Genomic DNA, 19,584 nt, shown 5'->3' on the forward strand with positions numbered 1-19,584 from the left:
TGGAGAATTATGTTGTTTTATAAAATGGAGTGGTAGAAGGTAGATAGCCACAGTACGGATAGCCTGTTTCCCTGGCCTACCCATAATGCTCCGCAACAGTGGGTAGGCCAGGGAAACAGGCTACTGTTGCGGAGCATTATGGGTAGGCCAGGGAAACAGGCTACAGTACGGACAGAATATAAGCTGTTTACAGTATGGAAAATAAAATTAAAAAGTATGAACAGTAAAATTAGTTGATATGCTGTATGGACAGCAAGAGTCTACACAGAAAGATTGGTACAGTCTATTGGGAGTGAAAATAAGTTGGTGTGTAGCATAGACGTTGCAGTAATATAAATAAAAAAGTTAAAGAAGCTTTACAGTATTGAGCAGTATGATTTATTAATTACACAGTACATGCGGTGTTGATAATTATACAGTATGGACTGAAAATTAGCTGTAATAGAGTGTGTGCAATAAGAATGATTGCTTTTCGGTTTGAACAGTATTAACGTCAGACGACACGTTCCTCGAGAATCTTTTTTGTATCTCCTCGTAATAAAGAGTTCCAATAAAAAAATTAATTGTATAATTATTTAAAAATGATTAAAATTTAATTGCATGTGGTTATGTGTTTAGGTGGCCGAGTGATAAGAACCGTGGCCGCTCACTGCCAGAAGCGTATAGGTTCTAGAGGTCGTGAGTTCAAAGCCCCGCCCCGGCAGAGATAGAGTAGTGAATTTTGCTGTGCTGTATATGTATTTATTTTTATACCAGCAATTCAAGTGTATTTTCAAGAAGATTATATAGGAAATTGCATACTCTTTTATTTTGCAGAAATGCCTGGTAAGGTACCCTAATTTTTTGCAAGAAAACTTGTCAAAATAGTAGTAAACCATCAACAAATTCCTGGAAAAAGTTATCTAAAATTGAGGAACGTGTCGTCTGACCTTAATGAAGTAAGACTATTTACAATACCGTATGTACATAGATTGAAGGACATCCGAGTACTTATAGTTCACTAAACAGATGCTGTACTGAAATGACGTTTGTCTATGTCCTATGTCCTCCTTTTATCCATTTAATATATTTTTCTATATAATTTTTGGTTCTCTTTTACGACCTTATTAACATTCAACACTTGTTTGTTTCATGCAGAGGTACAGAAAAGAAAAAAAATATTTTGTTACTTTTATGCATCGGCAACAGAAAGCAATCTTTTAATAAAATTGATTCATTTGTAACAGTTGGAAGGAACGATTTGGTTTCACAGCACAAGGTAGAATCCCCAGTACACTACGTTAACAATCAGGAAGAGCAGCGGAAACAGTAACCTGGAAAACCTGTCAATGCTATTGACATCCTTTATGGACAAGAACTTAGATTTACATTTGTCTCTTTCCTCTGTCATGGATCCTTGTGTCGCTGCATGCCGCTGTTTTCTCAAACTGGACGAACGTTTCCTTTTGACCAAGGATTCTGGGATGTAACCACGTGACATACACGCTCTTGGAATAAATGACGTGTTTCCTGTTTCTAAATCTATCTGCGTCTCTTTATTCCCCCTCAGAGAGATGACCGGCGATACATCTGGATTGTTGACAGTTGTGTAACACACATCGCTATTCTACAACATCGAACCTTACGATAGAATTTATGTTTAGGTGTGATCAAAATATATCTTGTTCAGACCATGTTCCGCTTACCGTTTATCATGCTCATAAATTACTGACTTTAAAGTATTAACAAATGTAAAATAATATGTAAACCCTATTTTTCCCCGTTTTGAATTTAATTACTAGTAAGACCTACTTTGGTCTCCTCTTGTGATTTCACTCTCCTATCTGTCATTTCTTTGATCCGCCTCTTCTTCTTCGCTCTCTTTCCCCAGTATGTGTAGTTAACAGCCGCATACTCCAACAGGGCGGCAAATACAAACACAAAACACGTCACCAAGTAAATGTCAATGGCCTTGACATAGGAGATCCGCGGCAAGGACGATCGGACGCCATTACTTATCGTAGTCATGGTGAGAACGGTTGTAATTCCTGCAACGATTATGAAATAACTCTTTAGACAACTGTAGGATATTTTGAACTTTTGCTTCCCAACATTGTATGGGGTAATAGAGGTCACCTAAAGCCACTCTCGCTGATGTTGCTTCATGGTTAATCCAAAACGACACCCAAGACAGCATGACGATCAGAATGGAGGGAAGATACGTCTGGAAGATGAAGTAGCCCACGTTCCTGTGGAGCTTGAAACTGAGCGACAGTCGGGGATACTTCCCTAGAACATACAAACATACCCTTATATCATTAGTTTAAAACATGGATGTTGCTTAGTTTAATATCAGTAGTTCCGAAATAGTCGCCCGGGCACCTGTCAGTAGGCTCTCTATCTTCTCCACCGTTCTATACTCCACAATAGAGAACTGGGGGAGCTCTATGTCTTGTATGCCGTGTACAGAGTGGTGCCCACTTCTCCAGTGGAGGTATAGATCCGCCATGTCGTAACCATCTGAAGGAAGAAAACCACTATCGTATGTGGAAAAGTTGATATGATATTGAAAACAAATTTACCATTTTTCGCGATAAATACGAAAAAAAAAACCAAGAGCATGCACAACAAAATCATGTTTTAAAACTGAAACTTTGAACAAAAATTGGTGAAGCATGTGTGCATGGATGGAAATGCATACAGAATTTACATTATGACACATATATTCCGAAAAGATACTAGTACTACATGTAATAGACTAATGGTAGAGAGCAATCACTGTTTCATTGATATGAAACACATCACAGATAGTGCAATGTTTCATGTATTGCAACAGTTTCTAAAGCTACAAACTTACAGCTTTCAATTTCCACGGTACAGTTTTGCTCGTCTAGCGGGTAGTTATGCAGGTCCATCATACAAGCAAGTGTGGTTGTGAATCTGAATTATAAAAAATCAAGCCTTCTTTTAGTTACCGTTTGCTGGATTTCATTTCCAATGAAACTGGGTCGTTTATTGTTTTAGAAGGGACCCTGGGAGTTAAATATCCTTTAATAATGAATTCTTTTTTTTTTAAATACCGGGTTATATGAAAAGTGTTTTATTTCAGCAGGGTTTTCTCTTCATATTATTTGCCTCAAACTAATGGCGCAATATTGCTGAAAAAGTCATTTGTCCGTCAAAATATGCCGTACGAACCCAATTATTTGTCTGTTAGAGCATTCTGTTTACACTTGCTGCCGGGGAGTATGGTGGGCCATACTTAAACCATAAAAGGAGATTGATCCCCCAGAATGGAACCCCAATCCCGGTCATCGCTTTCTATTTCTATTAGCTGATTAAAACCACTTCAGGGTCATAGCAAATCTCTTAAGACTCTTCAGATGACGATGAAAAGCGGCAATCGTTTCGGAGGAAGACCAATTAAATTAATCCATCATGTCATTGGTATATATAGCAGACCATCTTCCAAGATCTTGGTAATCGTTAATAAGTAGATACTTGCCTCATTCCATAGACGACGGACCCGTTGCCGTACAAACGAATCATTTTATTTTTCTCCGTGACGTCATGAAGAAATGAGTTCTTGTCATTGGCGAAGAAGGTGTCCGGGACCCAGATTTTGTCCGCGAAATCTCCCGTGAGGGTGAGGCTGGTGGAGGTGGACAGGTTCCCGTGGGTCAGTCTCTCGTCCGTCCAGTACTGGTTCAGGTATATTGTGATTGTGTAGTCCTGCAAAACAACCATTAAAGTTACCACCAAACCATCAATATTTTTGGACGAGATTCGACACAATTTGGTATTAACCAAATGATGATCCTCTCATGATACTGAGATGGGCAAATCGTCCTCCTCGGTCGGTGATCATGTTTTGTATTGATTAAGTTCTTTGGTCGCGTTCAAAGTAAATGCAAATGTCAGTAAATGCATTTATTCTATGGTTTTTGCGTACGCGTATCATTGGAAATATGCGTTTCCTATTTATCATCAAAAGCTATTTACTGAAAAAAATGAAACATTGCATAAACTAATATTGGATATTTACATCATCAATAAATCGCAAAGAAATACTCATAAAGTCGGTATACTGTATATAAGCTCTAAATCAGAGAAGAAGCATTCCATTCCAATACCATGAGGAGATCAGATGTATAAAGAAATAAAGCTTAAATCCAATTGCTTGGCGACCGATTTGCGCGGAGGGATATATCAATCATGACTACGGTGTCACATGGAATTATTTGCTACACTAAAATCTTGTTTTGTAAATCTAGATAAGCGATTCAATTACGAGCAAGGAAAATCGACACGAAACGTGTTTTAGCGACAATCAACTTGTAGGTATTTTTGGCAAGAATGTTTCCACGCAAACGAAGCGAAATCAAAGTGGGAAGCGTTCGATCAGAAATCTCGAATCCCTCTCGTTTCTTGTCAATTTAACTCGTAATTTCGATTGAGGTGGAATGTGAGAAGATTGCTATCTGAGAAATCAGACAATATAGTTATAGATAGCCAGATGAAACGGTCCAGAAAAAGTTATCAGAAACAGAATGGAAATTTCAATTAATTTGCCGTAACTGAGATCTAAAGTCGATACTTCTTAACTAAAGGGGTTTTGCACAGATTCAGGCACGTACTGTGTTTATAAGGAAATTAATTGAAAGATAGGGTCAGGTAAACTTAAGCGGAAATTTTCCTTGGAAATTTTGAAATACACAACATATGCATGGTCAGAAAATGTTTAAGATTGGCGAAAAGCAAGATGAAGTCAGAAATATTTTGTTCTTTACCAATATGGAAATCACCAAATCCCATATTTAACATCTAAACCAGGTAAAAATTACATTGCAATCGCCTGAGCCAGCTAAAACCGTTTCCTCTTCAATGTTCCACTTTGCTCTATTTGATTCAATGTTTGCCAAGGCAATCGGTACTAGCAAAATGATAGATTTAAACTACTACTTTGATTTATGGACTTAATACAACTCACCATATTGACCTCAGAGATCGTATCAAAGCTGGCCACCACCAACTCAATGCCTACATCTACGGCAGCATCTAAATAGATAGAACAATGGGTTGTTTGAAATAAACTATTCATTGATAGGAGTGATATAAACGGAAAAAAAAGTATTCATCTATGATTAGTTTGTTTTTATTTAAACTACAAAAAATTACCACCAAAGTTGGGTCTTAGTCTGATGTCGTAGTTACTAAGGAGACTGTCAATGACGGACGAGGTTACATCGGGGGAATTAGAGAAACAGACCCTGCAAACATTTCACGTGTTACTTGATTGAATTAATTATAAGTATATTTACAGTCTACAATAAGTTACGAATCCACTACCTCTCGCTCTCTCTCTCTCTCTCTCTCTCTCTCTCTCTCTCTCTCTCTCTCTGAAAGAAAAACATACTCTTACCTTGTCGGAATAAGTACCCACAGTACGAAAGCCAACCGACGGTCCATTTGAGGCAGGAAATCTCGTATGCCCGCCAAGAGAGACTTCAGGAATCAATGACTTCTGTCAAGACATTGATCCTATACTAGGGCTCCATTCTGGAAAAAGGTCCTCCAATGACCTCTAGCATATTGGATTTTTTTTCATGAATGACTTTATCAATGTGTGCCAAAATTCAAGTTTGTAATTTATTTTTTATGTCTAAGGAGGCTGGGTGATTACTCGTCAAATTAAAAAAAATAAGATATTAGTTTTCTAGCCATAATCATAATTCAGTAAAGAAAAAATTAGAATTTTAATTTCTTTTTAACTTTAGGTCAGGATGAAGTAATTTGAATATTTGCGCAAATTTCTACACAAACTCGAGTTCACCAGAGTGTCTAAATACCCTAACATGACATCACTCAATCCTTAACAGTTCAAATCTCTTCTCTGATGTTCAAATCAATCGATGGTGGGATGATTATATGTGATCAAACGTTGGACCATTTGAATTACCTCTTCTTGCATCTTTTTAAAAAATTATTTTGAGCAGTCTCTGATCATTCATCGCCATTTTTTTTATCTATGGTTGAGATTTGTGTCTATAATTCTTACATTTTATGACTTACCAAATTAAAATGTTTTCGTGAAATTTCGTCAAAGACTAAAACAAAAGGCCACTTTACATGTGTCTGTAAAACTGATCATTTGTTTACAAAACAGCGTGCTAGTGAGTTAATGATATGACTACGATATGCTATCGAAGTGAAATATTTTCTCTACTGTGCAGACATTGTACTACCCACTGCTTACCTTGAATCACAAATATCTGAAAGTTTCTTTTTTTTTTCAAAATTAATGTCAATGTTTAGGGAGTAAAATGCTTAAGGGTGGATAGGACCTCGATTTACATGTGTCATCTAAAGTTGGATACATTTACGCAAAAGTTAATCAATTTAACAGTTAGTACCTCTAGGACATTTTTAATCTAACACGGGTAAATGTATTTTAATTACTTTTTACATTATTTCAAATCAAATTCCATGAAAATGCAATTCATGTTTAATATACTCTTTTCTAAAATCTATATTTTACGAGGATATTGAACCCAAAGTACAGCCTATTTGAAGAAATGAACAACTTTTTTGTGAACAGCAAAATGCTCTGCAAGCAAACTAGTATTCCATGATGTGCATAGACCTGTGCTTCATGGTCAATGTGTCAGAATAGCACTTGAAGTTCATTATACCATGATCACTAAAATAACGTTGCTTATTATGGTATTTTTTTTTATTGTGGTTATGAAATCATGGACGCACCTAGTGGAAATAAGACTGCCAAGATTGGAAATATATGTAGCGTACGTCAATTTCACTTGTTGCAGTCAAAACATTTGAAATGGGCGGGAACAAATTGACACGGACGTCTGAGAAAACATTGGATTGAACTGTACATGTAGTTATAGGAAATGTATTTTCAATCCACCACGGCATTTCTAACTTGCTATATACATGCTAATTAAAGCGATCGAAAAACATTATATTTGGTATCAGCAAAGTGATTGAAAAAAAAATATTTTACCTATAAGTATATAATCAGCAAATATGAGAAGATCTCAATTTGGGAGAGATAATACGCAAGGCAAGGCATTGTCCGATGACTTCAGAGAATCAGTCGTCACAAGTCTGATATCAAGTGGGGTTTATTCACAGAGAAGAACAATCAAAGTTCCCATTAATGAGATTAAAATTATATCCAATAATAGAATATATAAAATGTTTCATATAAGAAGTCATCGGACAATGCTTTGACCTGCGTATGATATCTCCGAATTGGTATCTTTTCACATTTGCTGATAATATACTTATTGATGAAATAAAATGTTTTTCAGGCGCTTTTCTGATACTAATTAAAATGTTTTTCGATCGCTTTAGATTACTATGCAAGTTAGAAATGATGAGGTGGATTGAAAATACATTTCATATAACTACAGTTTCAATCCAATGTTTTCTCAGACGTCCGTGTCAATTTGTTCCCGCCCATTTCAAATGTTTTGACTGTAACAAGTGAAACTGACGTAAGCTAGATATTTCCAATCTTGCCAGTTAATGTTCCGCGGTCTTATAAAGCGGGAATGCAGAAGGTATACAAGTCTTCTATTCTAATATTAACAAGTAAGGAATCATTCTTTGAGTATAATGAGGATATCATTATGGTCGGGGCGTGATCTAATTCAATTACATGTAGATTCGATCTCGCCCCAACGGTAATAATCAACTTATAATATTCAAAGAATGATTCCTTGTTACTTGCATTTATGTAATTGTCAGCAATTGTTCATTAAATATTAAATTATTGACATACATTATTCTCATTTCGTATAATTATGAAAACTCCGCTAGCACCCCATTGTACGTCATTTGCGTCATTAATGAAATGTATTGGACTATACGTTTTAAATTTATTTCGTAGTGTTATCATAGACAAAGACACTGGAAAATGTAAATATAATAAAATAAAAACACTAACACTCGATACCGACCGAACCACATATACTATTACGACACTCTATAATGTAACTCCTGCAATAGAAGACATGCTTTACCCAAACGTAACCCCTGCTGAAGAACGTAACACATCTAAAGACATTCCCTGAGCAGTGGACGGTGTTACAACACAAAGTCTTCCTGTCGGCCGTCAGTTTTATTCAGTTACGTGAACCGTAGCCTCAGGTGTGTACCGAAACAGGATTATGGTCAATTGCAATCACTGAGATAAAGCTAAATAAAAGACTGTTCTTTTTCATGCTGTTTCGTGTCAAGTTAATCATTTGCAGACACTGATAGCATTAGATTACAGCAAATCTTGTAATTAAACATACAAATCTTGTAACTAAACATGTCTTCTTTCAAAAGGTCATGGCCAATCTTAAACAAATAAGCAAATATATATAATACAAAGTACAACAAAAATAAATAATTAAATAAATTAAGTAAGGAAGTGCATTCATTATTGTCCATACCATTTACCATAGCAGTATAGGGCGAACAAACACACCAATCTGTTTAATAGAACATCGTTCATAATCGAACATCTTATTTTCGAAGGAACCACAAAATGGCGTAGAATCACGCGATGTTTGGACAACGCCTGGTTATTTGGATCAACGTCATCCACTCTTAGAGTATCTGGTATGGTACTCCAAAACAAGAACACTGAAAAGGACAGATGCTGTTGTCCATTTGTCGCCAAACACTGAACAATATCGGTAGGAACTTTGGACTGAGGGTTAAGTCAAGATCTCACTACAGAGACCTACATGGCAGTAATCAAGAAATCAACAAGTGAAATTATTACACCTATGAAAGTAGCTATGGATGGAATGATATTTCGTGAGGCGCTATTGTTGCATATACTCAAATGGGTTGGCGGACATTTGGGACACGTGTGTATGTGGTCTGTGTCAGTACTTGTGGAAGTAAAATCTATGTTAGTGGGTTGGGATGGTGTCGTGCGCATGGTTGTTATTCTCCTGCTTACGTCACGTCCGATTTCTTGTCCAAGCTGCAAATCACACACAGTATATAGAACTAGCAATTTTTCGACATCGATTCCACTGCCACTGTGCTTTTCCTCCATTAAGAAAAATTTAATGTATTCCCACACATCTTCTTTTAAACACGGATGCTGCCGAAGTTCCCGCATAGTATTTTTGCATTCTTGTGTACATATGTCTGGTCTACATTTGGTCTGAATCTGTCAACAAAAAGAGCTTCAATTGAACACACACCAGAGAAAAGAAGATCGAAACAATGTTACAAAGACTACAAAATACTCGCTTTTATAATTTCTATATGGGCAAAGTTACGAATAATAATAAAAAAAAATTATGAATAATATTTTGCCTCTTACAGTTAATTTCTCTCTCACTGCAAAATGAATCCCTAAAGGTAATATATTAACATTCAATATATTTTACTTTTTCTACACTTCAAAAAACGTCAATGTGTTCACTGATATTACTAGTAATCGGTCAGAGTTTTTACCTGGAATACCATTGTAAGGGTGGCGGGATTGGTGAGTGAGGTGAACTGGGGGACGTTACACCCCCGCATTCCGTCCTCGAACAGTCCCACCGTCTGCGGGAAAGCCGTGCACATGGACAGCTCCTTGAACGACAGACACTTCTGGATTCGCGCCATCTGTTTCGGGTAATACTTTATGAACACTAAACACATCTCATCGTGAGTTCCTTTCCCGAAGAAAGTAGTTCTGTCCACCCCCTCAGAGTTGAAGGTACATGTGGTCCGTAACTCATCCCCTGGTCTCACCACTACAGGGGTATCAAAACTAAAAAAAAAATCGAATCGATTTGATATTTCTCAGTAAAACAGTTAAGTATTATTATCATATAAGTATAAACTGATATCGTGAAGAATAATTTTCTAGAGCCATTGTTATAGCTTTCTTTCATCCTTTATAAGTTACCGGATCAGAAACCCCTGGCTCTTTACTAGGCAGGGGTTTCTGATCCGCACCACTCCCTACGAACAGGGTTCGAAGATGAAGTAACCCGTAACTAACCTGTTCTGAACCGGGCTGTGGTATGTATAGTGGGTATCGTTTGTTATGACTCCCACACGCTTCCCGCTCCTGAAATGCTCAACTTTCCCTCGAGTACCTGGAGTTACATGAATCAGTTATTTTAACATGCACATATCATAACTATAAAACGTCAATTCAAGTTAAGGACAATTAGAGAAGCACCAATGATATCCACTCACCCAGCAGATGCATGTGATTGGTGGCTCCGAATATATTGATGTTGTCCGTGAAGATTTTGGAGGTACACTCTGACGTACACACTCCCTGTACGTCGGTCTCCGGGGCCTGTGGGGGGATCTCAAAGAACATCTGTCCCAGCCACAGTGTCCCGGCGTCATGCTCCCTCAGGGACTTGGTGTAGAATATCCTCATCCCGGACTCATCGTAGTAGTCTGAGTGCTGGTGCTTGTTGGTCCAATGCATCTAAAACAATTAAAACCACTTAAAAAATACTTAATTTATATTATATTCACATTCTTCAGTAGATATAGTGTCACTATAAACTATAGTTTGAGCAGACTGCGGTACCCATAAAGCACAATTATAAATCATCATTTAGACATTGGCAATATAAAAGTTTTCGGGATATCTGTGCTGCATGTACGAAGTTTAGAGACTATTGCTATTTGGATACTTGCCTGGACAGCGAGGTGTCTGTATCCATTTTTACCAAGGCGGAATCCTGCCTTGGGATGCATGCATTCGCCCTTTGACCCTACGACCCACAGTCCAATTAAATCTCTGCAAGATGCTGTCGCCTCCATACCGCATTCATAAGGCGTGTTCAGCTTCATTGATACTTCTTCTATAAAAGTTCCATAGAAATATCTATATAACCTAAATTTTTTTTATTTCATAATGTAGCAGCTCTTTTCAACAAAGAGCTTTCTGGTTACCTTGGCAACCGTAGACCAGCAAATGATGCATGACGTTTTCGTTGTCTATCAGGGGTTTGTTGGCCACCATGTGATGGTCTTCCATTTCCGGTACCTCCACAACCATGCACGTGTAAGTCGTCTTCTCTGCGGGGACTTTACGTTTGGGAAACCTGATGTCGAAGAACTGGGTATCTGGAAAACAACATCAAAATTTTACTTGCTCGTGGACATGCGCAGTTTGTTTCCTGAGAAATTCAAGAATGCAGCTTTACGGGAAAGTCCATTACATTTTCTATACAATTCAATACATTATTTGGCTTACCCGGATCACTAAGCACGTCACACTCCATCTCCTTCTGTTTGCTGCATACTACCCAGTCATTTTTGCCTTTACATCGTTCGTCATCCATCGGCTCACACACACCTGTATAAAAACATTTCACGGTGGTCTGAGTAACATGCACTGATTTCCGGTCATGACAAAGAGCGTGAGTAAATAGGGCGATAATTCAACGTAACGACGTGACGTCATACCTGGATGACCAGTGGCGGGGTTCGACAGTTCCTGACCCTGGCTCCAGGTGCATTCTGGATCCCCCAATTCTTCGCCGTTTGTCCTCCCATCATCGTCAGAATCGGCTCGACAAAAACTTTCGGACCAAACCTGATTAAGTATGAGAGCAATGAAAACATGTACATTATATCAATTAACTTGTTAATTAAAGAGATCTGAAGTTTAAAGGCCGAACATTTTACACCCGCCTCTTTTTTTTTTAACCTTTACAAACTTCAAAATGATGACGCTTCTCAATCAAGTTTAAAACAGTAGCACTAGTTTGATTGAGCCTGGGTGGTCAACAATTTAGCCATCAGATCTACTATGATTCTTTAAGTTAAAGATACGAATCGGCCGAGGTGTGCCGATTGAGTTAATATCTATTAATTGATAAAACAAAAAAACTTCATATATTTCATCTTTAAAATTTGAAGATTTTCCTGTATCTTTATACAAAGCTCTTCTTCTTAAGAAGATTTATATAGTCAGATAAACGGCCACAGTCATCAAGCCTCTTAAACTACCCAGAACAAGAGCCTGTCCAGAAAGATAAACTCACCATTCCGGTCGCAGCAAAATCGTTTCCAAACGGATTTCTTTGGTGGCCACCCGCGGGATTAGCGTGTCCCACCGCCGACCATGCCCCGTCGCTACAGGGGTGGGGGACCTTTTTCCCGTTAGGAATCAGGTCCTGGAATTGTGGGAAGGAGATAGCGCTGTGTATGACACAGGCAATTAGCAGGAATCGCCATCTGTCAAAAAACAAAACATACATCATACACATATGTAACATTTCTTTTGTCTATTCAATGCATACATGTACAACGAACCATGCCACGGACCTTTATTAGAGTCCGATAACGAGAATAAGCGAATTGAAATCTTCGACAACGATTATGATATCGGTCACGGTATGCTCGATAATAATAAAATTATATTAAACCTAGATATAAGAAAATGAAGATATAAAAACATTTTTATAATAAACAAAATAATTAGGATTCCAACATGTTTAAAAAAGCACTGCCCACATGAATCTACGTTTATATGTTTACAAGTCTTAAAGAGACAAGGGGCGATCTGATTATATGTATGATAAAATAAAGAAATATACTCTGTATATTATGATTCAGTTCTTATGCCAATGATGAATGCAGCAAACCTTACACTGAAAACATATTCTAATTTTGGGGTATTTAGAATAGATTATTAGGATCGACGGTCACACAAGAATGCACTGATATTATAGAATTACAATACAAAGAAAACTGATTTACTAGATAAGCATTGCACCCGTACAATTCATCTTACTTCGATAATACATGAAATAAATCTATTAAACCTTAAAAAAATTCAAGCCATTTAAGAAGAAATGCCTACCTTCTGCAAGAGAGAATCATGTTGGACTGATGCAAGGAAGTGAATGAACGTCAGCTGTTTCCTAGGACCCCGGGGGCTCCATACATAACGGTGAGGTAATAATAATACACCGTCAGTTGCAGTCGTGAGTCAAACAAAATGGTCACCCCCGGGACCAATCCTTGAACTTCTTTATCAAATACATCTTTAATCTATATACATGTACATTTGAATAACGGGGTATACTATACTACTGCATTAATCTTCTATAACTTAGAAGTGTCGATACCGGGTATACTTATTACAGCGGCGTTGTTCCCAATAGACATGTTTAACGGGACGCAGCGATTACAACTTTAAAGAATAGTATAATATATTTTTATACAATGATGATTAGTAATTGATTTAGAAGATAAATCATTTTATATATTAAGTATCAAATTGCGGACATGATTATTTCATCTTTCAACATAAACCTATTATACATTTTTGAAAAACGATTTAAATGGTAAAGACTCAGCATTTTTTGACGGTTTTCAGTGCTATTTCTGCAGATTATAATAATGTAATATAAATTGTCAAGTTTACATGATATATATTTGTTATTCATTAAGAATTTCACATTGAAATACTTTTTAAGTCTGTTGAAAGAGTTATTGCAGCCATAATTTCGCCAACTCCTGAGTTTGAACAGAAAGTACCCTTTTCTACAAATAGATAAATATCTGCCGCAATAGAATTTTCGAAACATTATACTGATTTTAAAATGGCACTCATGACTACTTATCAAGAAAAAATCCGGAAAACAACATCGACAAATAAATACACATTTATTGTGGAAAAAAAACAGCTTTGATAATTTGAACGTTCAATTCTTATACTTCATTCAATGAAATTAAAAAAAAATCACAACTTGGTGGAATCGAACCATCGACGGTAAAATCACCTATGAGTTACCAATAGCCGGTAAAATCACCTATGAGTTACCAATAGCCACGTTAACATTGTCGTACATTTGTGGTTCTATACACCTATGTTTTGGAAAATACTTTTTTTGGATACAAATAATTTCAACTGTCTATGAGAAAAACACGTTAAACATTAATTCACTGAAACAATAAACAGGTACTACAATACCTGTAGAACATAATCCATTCCAGTTTTTTAAGGGTTAAAAAATTGTTCAATTACTAATACTTAAAAGATGTTCAAATATTTATTTTTGGCACACTCATCGATTTTCCATATTTCCTTCCTATAACCTGTAGATTTTATCAATGATGGTTTTAATAGTTTCTTTTAGCCAGGTAATTGTTTAATTTGTGTTTCATTAGAGATATTTTAAAATATAAATATTGTAAAATGTCAAGACATAAAACAAATAAAGGTCATGAAACTTGGAAAAATGGTTTTGTTTATTTATTCTCATGTAATTTTCATTCATAATTTTTATCAAAACAACCGCCAGCGAAGGCGATCAAACAACATATTAAATCATAACTAAAAATCAAGCTAAGAAGAAACTGGACAAAGTTTTGTACTAAAACTAATCAAATACTAAAGAACTGACGGGAGTTGATTTTATCGATTATTATTTATTTTAGAATCAACGATATATTATTTTGCATGGCAAGTAGTTTCCTATATGTATTTGAATTATGCACATTTAAAAAAAAAATGAATTATTCTCCGACAAGAATTTCGCGAAAACCCCATATGAATCATGTTGTGTAATATTCAAAGAATTAATTCCATCAAACTACGTATCAGTAATCGATATTTCAAAGAAATAGTATAGATCCATGCAGTATTGAACTCTAGTCTCGTTCAACAAGACGCTCGACTGTATCCGTTTATCTACGATATGCAAGAGAAACTCTCTGCTTGTCGGAGATTTACGGATATGTTGAACTCTGGCGTAGGAATACATACAATGTACGACTACAAAAAAAATCTAAATTGTTCGTACCACTTAAAATTGGACTATTTACAAGGCATCTATAAATAAGTTTCCTTGAAAAACAATGTTTTAGTATACATTACATTGAATTTATCGATTATTTTCAAGGACTAAATGTTATCAGCGGTGTTAGTTTGTGCTTAGGTCCGAACACTGTTTCACTTTCGGTTTGCCTGCGTAACTGCATAGGAGAGTTAATTTAAAATCAACTCCCAAAAACCGTTGCATTGATAGATAAAAAACTCGTAATCTCGTCAATGCGAAACTGTGAATAAGTCATTCCATCATAAAACACATATTTTCGTGAATAATTATCACGATAATTTTTATTGATGCGGGGCGTGAGAAATGCCTGTCCCGGAAATAATTCGCTCGTCTTCTTTTCTATCTAAGAGAGTTTAAATCGGAGATACCAAGCCCAATAAAAAGCTTGGAAAAGACAAAAAGAAAGTGGAAATATATATCTAGATAAAATGTCTATACTGCTGACACTATTTCCATTAGCTGCGTCGGCGGATTTCACCATGTTGTACCGAAACCGGAAGTTGCCCAGAAGACACCTACAGAACAATATCATACATCCGGTTTGCGTCTCTTTTCCTATTGTCGAATTCCAGTCCAACACGCCATTTTGGTCTTCATTCAAAACATTTTCCTGGAAAAATAAACTCTTTTCGTGTTGACATACACGCATCTTTGCTGGCCAAGGGTTTCCGATACAGCACGCTTCTCATATTAATGGGAGAGAAGCGTAGCAATGCGTAGTGTATTGGAAAACCCTTGGCTAGCGAAGATGACATACACTTGAAAAAATTAAATTTAAAAATGTACTCCGATAATGTCTTTGGACCAAGTTTTATCTGTTGGTTAGGGTTAAAAACAACAAATGAAGCCAGGGTACCGTTTCATCCTCATCGTCGGACGCTCCTCCTTCTTTAGGAAGAATCTTCGTGAAGTAGTTCACGGCGGAGTACTGTATGATGGCGGCTAGGTTGTAGAAGATGCAGACGTTCAGGAAGACGTCAAGGGCGGTGGCGTAGGGAACTCTGGGAAGTCCGTCCCTCTGAATCAGACCCACGGCCGCTGTGGACAGGATTGTCGTCACACCTGATGAGGTAAGTAGCTGATGTACGTAATGTAAATGGTTGACGATTTCTCTCCAGTTGTTTATTACAGTAGAACTCACCTAAAAGAACTCTTGCAGGAGCTGCATCTCGGTTTATCCAGAACGAGACCCATGAAAGGCAGACGATCAGAGTGCACGGCAGATAAGTCTAAGAAATGTCAAACAGACGATCAGAAAACTTGACAGAAATTCAATAACTTAAAGACTCTTTCATGAAACTGATATTGATAAAAAGGTCCATGGAAAAACAAATATTTACAATCAGCATAAGAACCACAACTCTGGTAAAACGCTAACAAACCTGGAGCATGAAGAAGCCGATGTGCCGCTTTAGATGAAAGTAGACTTCAAGGCCGGACTGTGTCCCTGTAATATAAATAAAAATAATGTATAGCATTGTAAGATTTTTGACTCATTTTGTTGCTGCTGACGACGAAGATGATGAAATACTTGCCTAATGCATCGGAGTAAGTATTATTCGCAGTCCAGATAGAGACTATATCAAACTGTGATAGTGTGACGTCATCATATATTTCTACCCCAGATTTGTTTGAGGTTTGCCACCTGTAAATGATTTCATCTGTCGTGTAGCCATCTGAAAACAAATAGTATACAGTATCATCTAGAAGCTGTAATTAATTGTAACAATGGATGATATTGCTTGCATTGAGATACTAATGATTTGCCAAGTCTGTTTCAAACCGTACATCCAGCCAACAGCAAAGGACAAACGGGGGCATCCATTGGATAGTCCAAGAGATTCATGGGGCATTTTGCGTTAATTGTTAACCTAGGAATACAAGATATTTGCATCTATAAGCTGAACATTGTTCTTTACATCAAACAATTTCAAATCTCAACCTTCTGAGAGCAAAGTTTTTATCTTGTTTGGGTTCTCTACAGTAAGGCTTGTACCTGCGAGACATGTAAATACTGCCGTCCTTCCGGATCCGAACAAATACATTCGGGACGGTGATGTTGGGCTGGGTAGACAAGCGACCGTTCAGGAAGTACGTGTTAGGCTTCCAGATGTCCTTGAGAAACGTGTTGCTGAGAGTGACCTCTGTGACGTTGGGAAGGTCAAACTTCAGGCGTTCGTCGTGCCAGCTCTGTCTTAGGTAACACTGAAGGGAGTATGTCTGATAAAAGTTTAAATATATTGTTTTTATTGCACCAAAGCGATGCAAGAAAACAGAGACTCGTTTTTAACATGTTATAGGTGAACGAACCATTTCAGATTCTGTGATAGGTCCCATACTCCGTACCAGCATATTGGTTTTAATAACCAGTGGTCCATCTGCAATTGAAAAAACGATCAAATATAAACTAAACTAAATACGATGAGGCAAACCTTCATTTCAAGCGTTGTGAATATTACAGTACAGTGCTGCAAAACATTTGGTGTGTTGGGTCGCCTTTAATAAAATTAATGTTCTTTTCTTTTTCTTTTCTTTTTTGTTTTGCAGTTACTTAAAATAATACTTAATATTTTACTTTACGTCGTAGTAATAATAGAAGTTTTGTAGGAGCAACATCGAACAGTAACTGCATATCGCGGCTCATCAAGTACGTGCACTAATTGAAATTTGTTTGATGACAGATGAAGGCCTTAAATTCCTGTCTGAGGCATTACGACAAACTCTCCCCGATGAAAAGACTGTCGTCTGGTAATCTGTGGCGCGCGTTCTGATGACGTAGCATTGATTGGATTCGGGGAGTCTTGTCAACGCTTGATGAGATCAAACAGGAGAAGAGGAAACCTGTCGATGTGTACATACTGGGGAATAGGGCGAGTATTGACTGTTGGGCGATGGTGTCACGTAAAAGCATGCCCTCTACTGTAGCGGCAGAGAATACCCTGAAGAATTGGTTGTCTTAAGAAAGCGTTTATCCCAAATTTACCTACTCGTATCGCAAAAAGGACTGTATCCAAAACCGAGAAAAATTTAATAGTTATATTTTCCGTCATTTTAGACAACGAAGTTTAAAACCTAAACTGTTTAATAATACAAAATTGATTAGGACAAGTTGCGATTTTGTTTTCTGAAAGTAAGAAAGCTACTTGCAGACCTTACCCCGCCCTGCAGGTCGCACCGACTTGTCGTAGGTCTGTAACAGGTTATCTAACAATATGGTGACGTTCTTCCTTAGTGTGAGGTCATCTGAAAAGCTGAAAAGAAAACAAAGAGAATCATAGAGAACTAATATTTCACCAAAGACTTTTCTGACAGCAACCTGTCAATTATCTTGGTGTCATTTTAATTGTTGACAGTAACCAGGCCATGATATTAACATTTTTGCTTAAAAATAAATTGAATAGAATTTCTTGTTTTCAGACGTTAGTACCTAAAGTGTTGTCGACAAGACCGCAATTCAGTAAGGTTTGTTGTTTGAAAATTGTTATCTTTATTCCATTACATGTATCAACACACACTAACAACAGAATAACATAAAATCGGCGTAGGTATTATCAAAACAAATAGATTGTTAATTAAAGAAAAGCATGTTTGTTTCGATAGAAAACAATGAAATACAAGTACTTGCCACACGTCAAAGTAAAACAAAACCATCAGCCTCGCGACATCCATCTTCTTCAACTTAATCCCGCTCAGCTTGGCTGGAGAGCGCCATTAGATGAGGGTGTTCGCTGCTGAATGCGCTAATACTGAACGCGTTATTAGCTCCAAACGCGCTCTCTCCGACAATAAGAGAATCCGTGCCCAGTCCGGGAGAAGGAACGGAAATCACTCAGATCGCCGCTTCTTTAGATTGCTTCTTGCTAAATTGGCTATTTGTAGGAATATCTGTCCTATTTGCTGCTTAATGGATCGTCCATGTTTCTATAAATCATATTTCTCTTTTTTGCGATTCCAATGCTATTGATAATTTACATTTTCTTACAATGTGTATACTTTTATATATCCCCATCGTTATTCTTTTTTCTTTCAACCGAAATACACATTCTAGCAATTGAATAAAGTTGGTGTATATTTCATATTTCTTGTTTTAATTTTACTTGTACCGGTAAGTCAAAGTAAATTGTCACATACAGTGTACCGTCGATTGGAACGCGGAGGACAAATATAAAACCAAAGATATTTTTCAATCGCAAACAGATGCAGATGGAACCTATCTGTCCTAATCTTTACTTCCCATAAAATACATTTTAACTGATTTATTAAACTTTCTTTCAGATTTATTTGAATTAACGTAAATGAAAATAGATAAACGGACAATTTTGTTCAAATAAGTCGCCCGTGTTTATAAAGATTGGCATCAAATAAAAGAGCCAAAAAATTACATTAATATATAATGTTGAAGGTATGCATATTATAAAGAAAGGAAAAGAACCCAAAAATACAAAAAGATATAAAAAAAATTTGATATATAAATTTAATTTCCTTTTCAATGAGCACCGTAGTAAAAAAGGTAAATTATGTTTCTTAAAATTAATTTATATGGTGTATTCATGTCTGCATATGAGTCGATACTTTGATTCTTTAACAATGTATATGATTTTTTTTTATCCTTCAGATCACATGCAGCTGACGTTTTAAACTTTCCTCTTAATAAAAAAAAATCTTTGTACAATAATAATAGATTTATTATGGTAGAAGTATTTATTTAATAAAAGAAAAGTTTAAAACATTAGGTGCCAGTGCTTGAGAGAGACAAATA

General features: G+C 36.7%; 2 protein-coding genes across 4 annotated transcripts; both read right to left on the bottom strand.

Moving 5' to 3' along the window:
• Window positions 1-165: 165 nt before the first annotated feature.
• Window positions 166-13,563, bottom strand: LOC128155267 (gamma-aminobutyric acid receptor subunit beta-like). The gene is made up of 16 exons (XM_052816891.1): window positions 12,842-13,563; window positions 12,021-12,213; window positions 11,440-11,569; window positions 11,228-11,329; window positions 10,924-11,097; window positions 10,666-10,832; window positions 10,207-10,450; window positions 10,007-10,103; window positions 5,158-5,249; window positions 4,970-5,037; window positions 3,485-3,711; window positions 2,837-2,919; window positions 2,362-2,499; window positions 2,116-2,268; window positions 1,792-2,027; window positions 166-1,606 (listed from the first exon to the last, which is right to left on the bottom strand). The coding sequence occupies exons 1-16, from the start codon at window positions 12,859-12,861 to the stop codon at window positions 1,247-1,249; spliced, it is 2,484 nt and encodes an 827-aa protein (XP_052672851.1). The 5' UTR covers window positions 12,862-13,563; the 3' UTR covers window positions 166-1,246.
• Window positions 13,564-13,679: 116 nt separating this feature from the next.
• Window positions 13,680-19,156, bottom strand: LOC128155264 (gamma-aminobutyric acid receptor alpha-like). 3 transcript variants are annotated; one of them, XM_052816889.1, is made up of 9 exons: window positions 17,982-19,156; window positions 17,136-17,203; window positions 16,822-17,045; window positions 16,614-16,696; window positions 16,361-16,501; window positions 16,208-16,272; window positions 15,967-16,054; window positions 15,682-15,863; window positions 13,680-15,435 (listed from the first exon to the last, which is right to left on the bottom strand). In XM_052816889.1, exons 2-9 carry the CDS (start codon window positions 17,175-17,177, stop codon window positions 15,169-15,171), a joined length of 1,092 nt encoding a protein of 363 aa, XP_052672849.1. In that variant the 5' UTR covers window positions 17,178-17,203; window positions 17,982-19,156; the 3' UTR covers window positions 13,680-15,168. The 3 variants fall into 3 exon arrangements, with proteins under 3 accessions (XP_052672849.1, XP_052672848.1, XP_052672847.1); XM_052816888.1 differs by having other exon boundaries at window positions 15,682-15,887; window positions 16,822-17,030; window positions 17,982-19,154; XM_052816887.1 differs by having other exon boundaries at window positions 15,682-15,887; window positions 17,982-19,150.
• Window positions 19,157-19,584: the final 428 nt, after the last annotated feature.

This window comes from Crassostrea angulata, chromosome 7 (assembly GCF_025612915.1).
Source record: "Crassostrea angulata isolate pt1a10 chromosome 7, ASM2561291v2, whole genome shotgun sequence".
Classification (NCBI taxonomy): Eukaryota; Metazoa; Mollusca; class Bivalvia; order Ostreida; family Ostreidae; genus Magallana; species Magallana angulata.